Source organism: Parasteatoda tepidariorum, chromosome 10 (genome assembly GCF_043381705.1).
Source record: "Parasteatoda tepidariorum isolate YZ-2023 chromosome 10, CAS_Ptep_4.0, whole genome shotgun sequence".
Lineage (NCBI taxonomy): Eukaryota > Metazoa > Arthropoda > Arachnida > Araneae > Theridiidae > Parasteatoda > Parasteatoda tepidariorum.
Genome location: NC_092213.1, coordinates 7,023,637 through 7,033,919, shown reverse-complemented (window position 1 = coordinate 7,033,919; position 10,283 = coordinate 7,023,637). Strand labels below are relative to the sequence as shown.

The window sequence follows — 10,283 nt, the reverse complement described above, 5'->3', positions numbered from 1 at the left end:
GAATCACTAAAACAGGAGTCGCCAAACTTTTTTGATTATCGACCCCTATATAATTTTTCGAAACCTCCATCGACCCCGCAAAAGTAATTTTCTGTTAATTAAAATAAAACTCTATTAGATACTATGTTTGTACATTTATTTTATGATTTTAAACATTTATTAAAGTAATAGTACATTATGTAACAATAGTTTTATGAAAAATATATTAATATTGAAATTTAAATACCTTATTATTAAATAATAAGTAATTATGCATAAGTAGATATGATAAGTAAAGTAACTAAAGATTAAGTGCTTCTTGATCAATAAGATGGGTGGGCCTGGTGTTTTTTTGCAAGGTTCGCTATATTGGGTTCAAAATTGGTCAATTTTAATTTTCGTCAAAATCGGTCAATTATGTAATTTTCGTAAAAAAATACAAAGTGTGCTATAGTTTTGTCGCGGGCTGTACTAACCCATATCATTAATGCTTACCTTCTTTTTTGTGCATTGATAATCAAAATTGATATCTAAAACCAAACGAATGGTTCTATCGAAACAATAACTAATTATCCAAAACTATAAAAGTTTTAATAATGACACTGCAAATATTCAACACAGTTTGCAAAGATAGTTGAAACTGCGTATGATATTTGCATTTGTAACGTCAATGCTCGTCACACGTGACATTTGGACAAGCGCATACATGCATATGACTTATTAACTGCGCTGAGTTCGTGCCACTGCGCGGTGGTACGTACATACTTGTTTCACCCCAATAAATATACGTTTATTAATTTATGTTTTATAAAGAAACTGATATTGAGTCAATTATAAAAAAAATTCACAAATTTTGCATACTTAATTAGGTATGTGTGATTTGCGTATTGAGAACTGTTTTTTTTTTCGACCCACAATTGACCCTTCCGATTCGGATCGACCCCCATTCGCCCCCCTGTCTCAGATCGACCCCTGCTTTTGTTAAATAGACCCTTGGGGGTCTATATAGACAACTTTGGCGACCTCTGCACTGAAACTTCCTACGGTTAGTGGGAAAGGGATTCTAATCCACGATCGGTATACCACTGAGGATATTCTACGTCAACACCGTGGTCTGTGCAATCCGGGTGCGGAAATCGTATCAATCAGCCATCGCTTGGATTCGAAGCCGGTTCATCTCATTAGAAGGCGAACGCTCTATCTCCTGAGCCACCTTGACTCACTCCGAAAGCTTGTATTTATTTGACCTAGACAATCCTAAAAATATATATGTTCAGTCATCTCGATTTTTTTTTTCCAATTCAATAAAGTGCCATGAAATATTTTTTACTGATGCATATTGAATAATTATCATAGATATATCATAGATATATCATAGATATATAATCATAAAGATTTTACCTGTTGGGATTAAACTTTTCAGGATCTGGAAAATATTTTGGATCATGGTGGAGTGCGTATATTGGAATACTGACGAGCATATCTTTTTCAAGAAGGATACCCGTGTCTCCTAATTCATAGGTGGAAGCAGCTTTTCTTTCTGTTCTGTTAAAAAAAAGGAAGAAAATTGCATATTTAATTTTAAACACAAAACATTTAATCTTATGATTTAAGAACCGGTGGCTCAGGGGAAAGTACTCATCTTCCAATAAGAGGACCAAGGTTCGAATCCTAGCGTTGGTTGGTCGATACGAATTCCGCACCAACCAAATTGCTGATATAAAATATCCTCAGTCATAGATGGATCACGTGTTAGTGTCCCCTTGCCGTCAGGTAAACCATGGGATATTTTCAACTCCTTGTAGAGCAAATGCGGGTTAGTTCCATCAAAAAGTTCGGCAAAATTCCTCCCGATCCTTGATATAGGAGTTCCGTTGTCTTCTGGATTGAGTTAAAAGTTACAAGGTTGCGGAGTTCAGTATTGGTAGTTTTAAGTTCAAAATTGGATTGACTGTTCAACGATGGTTATAAAATAAATAATGTAATGGTTTGGAAACCGCAGTAGCTCAGGGGATAGAGTGTTCGCCTCCCAATGAATCCCAGCTGCAGCTGGTTGATACGAATTCTGCTCGCTCTGACCACCACAGTGGTAGACGGATTATGAGTCAGTGTTTCCTTGCAGTCGGGCTAACCGTGGAAAGTTTTTCCTCTTCCTGTAACGCAAATGAGGGTTAGTTCCATCGGAAGCTAGTTTGTCCCAATGTTTGATCGAGGAGGTCCCTTGCCTTCTGTGTCGGATTCAAAATGAGAAGACTAAGGAGTTGATGGTCGTAAACTCAGAATTGGGTGGGTGGTTCAGCGCCGGTTATAAAATAAAATATAATAGTCTAACAAGCCTAGATGGATTAAATAGATAGTAACTATAATGAAAATACTTTATAACAGATGCTAAATACATACATATTATAACACATACTAGATATAATATTAAAGTATAAATGTTCATAACATGTGGCAACTTACGGGCTCAAATCTGTGTAAAAAAAGATACATATATAAAGAGTTAGATAAGCATAAAACCTGCATAAGAGTTGAATAGGCGTAAATATTATAAAAAGTTATGCTTAAGATTTAAAGAAATATATATTTATAATAATATATAAATAAATTCCACAAATTTATGCTCATTTGAAAGTAATATTCAACTAAATGTGTTAATCCAGTTTAACATTATTACAGTAAAATCTAACTTAAAACAACTTTAAAATACATACTTAATTAGAGGAGGATACATTCTCAAGGTTTCAGACAGGAAGCAATCAAGATATTTCATATTTTGAAAAACTTCGTAAGTCAAAGTACCCTAAAATGGAAAGTAAAAAGAATTTAATTAATAACTTACATTTATTGGAAATATTGATTTTATAAATTTGCTTTACTCATCGTTTCACGTAAGTAATCTTTTGTTGTTGTTGTTGTACTTTAATACGGGTTTAAAAACAAATCTTTCAGAAGAATATAATAAGGTGTTTAGTACGAAGAATCTTCTCTCAACATGGATTAAGTTAGAACTGCAGAAAAATTAGGAATCGAGTTTCAGATATATTTTTTGTGTAGAATACTTTAAACTTCATTTGAAATTCAAACACATAAATTTTAACATTAAAATGAAGTGTTTATTTTCCGATAAAATTTTGTCTTTTAACAAATGAGAGTTTAAAAAAGAAATCTCCACTTTAAAACGATCCCGCAATGGACGTAAAGACACGGTTGCCAGTAAAACATCGAAATCAAGAATCAGTAAGCTGGCGGGTGACCACTTTGATCAGCCTGCTCAGGAACCGAGGATGCGCGGTATTGGCTCTCGTTAAATTGCTCTATCGTAAAGTGCTCGATTTCGCTCGCAAGTCTTCGAGCTACCAAAGCAGGGGAGTCAACCCTTCTGCTGAGGATCAAAATTGGGGTGGCATGTCTTCGGCTCATCCTCGGGAATGTTTCCCAGACCGTCGCCAATAGCACATTGTCCAGCTCTAGTGCAACGTAAATAAAATACCTACTTACCTACCAAACGTTTTCAACGAGAAGTCTAAAAATAAATACTAAGGCAGTCTTTACGAAGCACAGTATACCGCTTATTTTACCAGCACAGTTCCCTCGTCATATATATAAATTACCATTGATTTCGCGAATTTTACGTTTATAGCGCAAAAACACGTGGCTCGAGAGGTAGCCGTGGTACACATGGTTGAACCTATTTGTGTTTTGACGTTTTCTTACGCTGATTTCGCCCTTGCTTACCCGACTGAACGATCAAATAAAAATTTAAAGAAATTTAGTATTTACATTTGTTTCCTTTAAGCAATCTTCGATTTCCTTCCGAACTTTTTCTTGGACATCCTGTTGAGTTGCCAGTACATAAGTGGCCGCAGAGAAAGCAAGAGCTAAAGTTTCGAAGCCAGCAACGAAGAATATGATGCACTGCGCTATCAGTTCATTCCTTGATAGACCTGAGAGCGAAAGATGGCCATTATTTAAAACTGATTTTTTCTTTTATTTAATGTCATAAGAAAAACTTGACCTCATGTTCTTTTTTATAGAGAACACGAGTCTAACATTAAATTTACACGTGTCTAACATTAAATTTACACGAGTCTAACATTAAATTTACACGAGTCTAATATTGAATTTACACGAGTCTAATATTAAATTTACACGAGTCTGACATTAAATTTACACGAGTCTAACATTAAATTTACACGAGTCTAACATTAAATTTACACAAGTCTAATATTGAATTTACACGAGTCTAACATTGAATTTACACGAGTCTAACATTGAATTTACACGAGTCTAATATTGAATTTACACGAGTCTAACATTAAATTTACACGAGTCTAACATTAAATTTACACGAGTCTAAGATTGAATTAATCAACTGAAAAACATTCATTATACTTAAAAACTGTAAAATTCTTCCCATTTCTTTTTTCTTTGTAAGTATTGTTAATCTTTGAAGTTCCATTTACCCAGATAGGAAAAGTTATAGCCATCTGTTATCATAATCTGCAATTAAAGTCCAACAATGGTCTAAACGTCTGCAATCCTGATTTTATCATTTTCAAAAAGTGAAAACAAATACCTAATTTCAAATCTAATATAATCACTCTTAGTCATAACGTTTTTAAAAATTTAAAATACTAGGAGGCTTCGCCCCCTACTCGCTGGCGCTCGCCAACCCCCGGAACTGCTTTCGCAGTTCATTTCGGATTGCTTCGCAATCCGATGATCGCTTTACTCGCTCATTGGATACGTTCTTAACGTCTAGCTTTTGTATACTTATTTGAACACTGAAGTTCCGAAAACTTTTCACTGTAGAAAATTCTAAAAATGTGCATTTCAATATTAATTTAAAATTGAAAACAGTTCGCATATTTTTCTTAATCACACTATTCTAAATTTCAGTTGTTGAGAAAAGTAACTGTTGTAAGTTTTGTTTTAAAGTCTTTCCCACCAGAGGGCTAAAGCCATGTGTTGTAAAACAATATGAAATAGTAGTCTGCCACTGAACGCCGGATGTAAAGCATCGGCTTTGATGAAGATAATTTTGTATTTTTAATTCTCTGAAGGGCGCCACCTTAATAATATGGAATTTGTAAAATAAATGTATATATTTTTGATTGTTGATGAAGCCCATCATTTTGTGTTTTCATCAGTGTTCAGAAGCAGAACAACTATAAGTTTTTTATTTTATCACAAAAATATAAAATGTATAAAAAACAAAGAAAAGAGTAAGAAAATGAGTATAGTCATAGAAAAAGTTAAAATTATAATATAGTATTTGTCAGTTAAAATAAAACTTTTTGTTTAAGTCATTGCTAACAATTCAAATTTCTCCGAGGCAATTCTAAAGTATAAATTAAGGTAGTATTGTTAAGTTGAAACACAATATTTTTAGTTTTGATGTCAACAATACAATTCAATTTTTCACAAAAACGATTGTTTCCATTGTTAAGTTCAATGTCAACAATTCAAATTTTTCTGAGGCAACTCTTAACCTCTAAATATTATTTTTTTTATGTACACATTTCTAAATGTCAGTATTCAACCACAAAACAACTTAAAGTCCTCAAATTTAGCATGAAGTTGTAAAATGTAATGAAAGAGGGTCATAGCAATAATGAAAGTAGAAGTAAAGTTAGTACTGTAAAATTAAAACAATATTTTTAATCAATGAGCCAAGTTCTTCAAGAAGCAGTTGTAGAAGTAGGTTGTTTATTTAAAACTATTTGTAGAATTTCTTTAAAAACTCAATTGTGAATTTGGGCATTTGGCGATACAACACTTATAGAATCGAAGGATTTGTTACGTCAAGCACTGAGGTATCATAATTTTGATCTAGTTACGCTTCTAAGTCATTTTGATTTATGTTGCTAAGTTAACTTTCAAAAAATTCTATGACTGGCAACGGCATTTTTAATTTATAAGTTGTTTATTTTTATTTCTTTTAGAATTCGTTATTTTTTTAGCGAAATGTTTTTTAACCTAACAGAATTCTTTGCCGACTGTTTTCTCTATGAATGAAGAAAATAAAGTAAATATTTAACTGTTGTGAAAAGAATCTTATTTAGTTGTACAAAGTACTTCAGCCAAAATTTGGGAGCCACGTAAGAGAATTATATATATTAGATCAGAAACACATCATTAAAAGGCAGAATGCTTTGGTGTTTTCAAAACGTAAACAAAACAAAGCAAACGTTGCCACCGGCGGAAAAGAAATACAGCCAAAATTTGGGAGCCACGTAAGAGAATTATATATAATAGATTATATTAACAACATAATTTTACAAAATCCAACAATGGTCTAAATGCTTGCTATCCTGATTTATCATTTTTAAAAAGTGAAAACAAATACCTAATTTCAAATGTAATAATGCTTTCAATCTTAGTCATAACGTTTTTGAAAAGATTTTTACAACAGATTGTTTTACAAATGGTATGTTATGTCTTAAAAACGTTTTAAGATGCGACATTATACACTTTGGATATTTCCATAACAATTGCTATAAGTTATATAAAACTTGAAATATTATTTTTGTTATCAAATATTATTACATAAAACATACAATGTAAATGCTCCATAAATTTTTATAAGAATAAATAATGGGCTATGTTCGCTGCTGCTCACAAAAACCGACGATTGACAACGCAAAAAAGGACCACCGTGAATTACTTTTAATCTAATGCTCGGATCTTCACTTTCTAGGGCTCAATCTCTTAATGGTAACTATAAATATGTTAAAAAGTACAGACGATATTTTGAGTTACGAAATCAGACATAAAAACGTACTTTCTCTGAATGATGGATTATAATTTCTGACCCCCCACTAAATACAGAGGGTAGCCGCAATCTGGGAAATATGATCCCAATACTTTGATCAGGAGAGTTGTCTACATTTGACTTATTTCGCCATATCTTGAGAATTTTTTTTAAGTGAATTAAAAACTTTTTGAGCACAGTTATAAAATTTCCTTACCCAAAGATAATTCCATGCAAAAATAACTTTTAGTAAATATTTATTATTTTCTTTTAATTAAAAAAAAAAAAAAAATTAAGGCATTTTGAATTGTAAGGTGTACAGTTTTTAACATCATTTTAAAGAATAAAACTTTACATGGCACAATATAAAATTTAAACGAAATCAACGGAATAGCTTCTAAGAAATTGAATTTTTAAAAATACGGCATTTTTAAAATTCAGTTTCTCAGGAACTATTCGACAGATTTCGCTATGAGCAAAATTTGACCGATTCGCTAAGCTTCACCGCTTGACCGATGCATCTATGAGGCAATTTTCTAAAAAAATTTACGTACGTTAAGAACACGTGAGACACCTTCTCTCTCTGTGCGTGTACGTATGCAAGCACACGGAGTCAAATTTTAAAATAGCTTTATCACGGAACCATCGCAGTTTTGGTTCCAGAAATTTTTAAAAAAAATTCAGCCCGACATTTAAAATGTACTATTCGAGACACGGCGGCAATGAGATTTTCTTTTATTTTAGTCCATTTCAAATGGAATAAAAGCAAAATAAAGGTTTTGAATTTATCAAATGTAAACAATCGTTTCCTGCCTTTTTTAATTTTATAGCAATTAATTTTTTTATGTTTGTACGATGAAATTTTTTTTTTTGAAGTTATACTTCTTATGCGACTTCCAACAAGGTTGCGTTAAACGTTTAACGCTACATTTTTATTGGCCGGGAAATCACGTGGTAGGATCCAGTTTTCCCTCATTCATTGCCATATTGTTTTGGTTCTCACTAGCATAAAAATAATAAAAGTATTGTTTTTCTATAAATATTTTTTTTAGTTTGTTTTGATACACATATAATTTGATAGGGTAGTATTTTTTATTTTCAAATTTAGTGGATAACAATTGTAAAAAATGAGTGAAAACAATCCCGCGGACAATGCGACGGATTTAAGGTTATGTCAAGGTACGTCTCTTGTGAATATCAATTGATTGTTAGGTTTTCTCTTCTGAAATTACATTATGACGCATTCACATACATTATTAATGCAAATACATTTTCCAGGGCAACCACAAGCACTTCCACTGGTTCAAGAGATCGACGAGGTAAAAATGCACAATATTACCGTGATTACAGAGCACGGAAGCGAGCGGAGCAGGAAAAAGAGTCGTTGAATAGAACTAGTGATCCTTCTACGACTGCTGATTCTTCTACAATTAACGACGCGGGATGCGAAATTTAACTTCTTCCGTGCGGAGGGACTCCACGCATTATTTTTTTATACAATTCTTAATTTTAGCAAATAAAATTATTTATTTTTATGATCCCAAAAACGTTTAACCTTATCAGGGATAAAAATTACTCCACTTATTTTTGACAATGATAAGACATGGTGCGCAATGTTTTTGAAAAGAGCGTAAAGGTGCTTATTTTCGCTTTTTAAAAGCCCTTAAAGGTGCTTTTTTCATTGGGTGTTTTTAAAAAGTGCTTAGTTTTCCCTTTTCGAAATGAGATTTTTTTCTTTACCATGTCGAATTTCGTCACGTTTTATGCAAAAGAGTGCTTTTCACATTGTTCTATTCGACGTTTTCACGATTCATTCGACCACAACCTGTTTCGGCATACCGTCGGTCCATAGCTTATGAAAGCGTCAATCAGTTTACAAGTTTGATGAAATACTTGCGAATCCGCATGAGTTGGGTGAGCTGAGACTCTTGCTGCATTTTGAAAGATATTCTCAATTTCAGACTTCATTTTCTACCCTCTGATATCGGACCGAAAAATCTCTCGAGCATTTTATAATGGCTAATATAATCAAGAAAAGAGTTCTTTGTCAGAAACTAGTTATTTTATCTTATCATATGATCACGTAAAGTCTTTGAATATTGTTATGTATTTTGTTAATTTATATAGCACTTAAAAATATATTTTGAATGCTTAGAAGGTGCTTATTTTTTGTTGAAAAATTTTGCTACGCACCCTGTAAGAACCACAGAAATTTTAAAAGTTTTTACCTCTTAGCGTGGTTTTTAATCAACCCTTTTTAATTTTGGAAAATGAAAAGATGTAGCACATGTACAAACTACTTAATTCTGAATATGGATATGAGGATCACAATTTTTTTTTATACTTTTCTTGACTAAATTTTTTAATCAAAATTTTCATATTCGCAAACGATTGAACTGATACGGTTTCAAAATTAACTTATAAAAAAATTATTGTCACAATATACGATTTTTTGCATTGCTGTTACTTTATACTATCATGCAAACATTTGTATTGATCGAACATATTATCTATAGTATTTTTCTTAATTAATTGTAATAATTACTGAGAGTACTGTCCCCAGCTCGCTTGGTTCACCAATCCCCCCCCCCTTCCCCATTGCTGCGATCACCTTTTTGTTTCTTAATGATAAACATCTAAATTTAAAAAAAAATATTTAATTGACAGATCTCAATGAAAAAATATATTATAAAAATAAAAGGATATATTAAAAAAAATATTCAAATGCAGAGACTATATCAAAGATATAGTCCCTGCTACGATAAAATTTAAGCTCAATCATTTCGCTCTGTACCATTGCAATTTCATATAATTTTTTTCAAAAAAAACTTTAATTTTGGTTATTTAAGAAACTCGTTAAAATTTTTTTTCTCGCAAAAATTTATTATTTAGTAACAGTGTGAAAAATTATTTGTAAAAATATGTTACACTTTTGTAATTGCGTAGGTTGCTGTATGCATTATGCACAAAGCTTATTTACTGTTCAGTAATCGTAAAATGGCTAATTAGTTTAGATAACCAATTTATATATGTTTGCAAGGTTCGTACGCACCTGAAAAAAAAATTAAAAACTGGTATCAATTTCTTTTTAAAGAAACTGAAAATTTCTGAATAATAGCTTCCACTATCGAAATAAAATGTCATATCTGTCACCTTCGGATCTATATATATATTTACTTTGAGAAAATAAAATATTCTGGTTGCTACAAACATAATAAAATAAAGAAAAATATATTCGCGATCGCAACGAACTATAGGGGGCGTTGTTGTATGAGACGCTTACCTGCGATTTCTATATGAACCGTCATTCAGTTACTCTGGAGACGTCGTTAATGTAGCGTGTAGCATTGCAACGTTCCTTCTTTAATGTGGCTTATTAAATTTAAAAAAGAAAAATGCTTGATCTTCTTTCTTGTACAACCGAAAACAAAATGGTATCTCTTTTTATTAGAGAAGGAATAAGGGTCTCGATTTGAGTTAAATCTACGATTTGAATTAGTTTCGTTTCTGATATTCTTATAAGAGTTAAAACCTAATGCCCGAGAAA

General features: G+C 32.0%; 1 protein-coding gene across 1 annotated transcript in view; it reads right to left on the bottom strand.

Moving 5' to 3' along the window:
- Positions 1-1,386: 1,386 nt before the first annotated feature.
- The window catches only part of LOC107436861 (cytochrome P450 3A8), a gene marked incomplete at both ends in the record, with an annotated part of 35,316 nt that continues 26,419 nt past the window's right edge, over positions 1,387-10,283 (bottom strand). Inside the window, 3 exon segments of the mRNA XM_071186069.1 lie at positions 1,387-1,524; positions 2,694-2,782; positions 3,763-3,926. Coding sequence (XP_071042170.1) covers positions 1,387-1,524; positions 2,694-2,782; positions 3,763-3,926 — 391 coding nt within the window.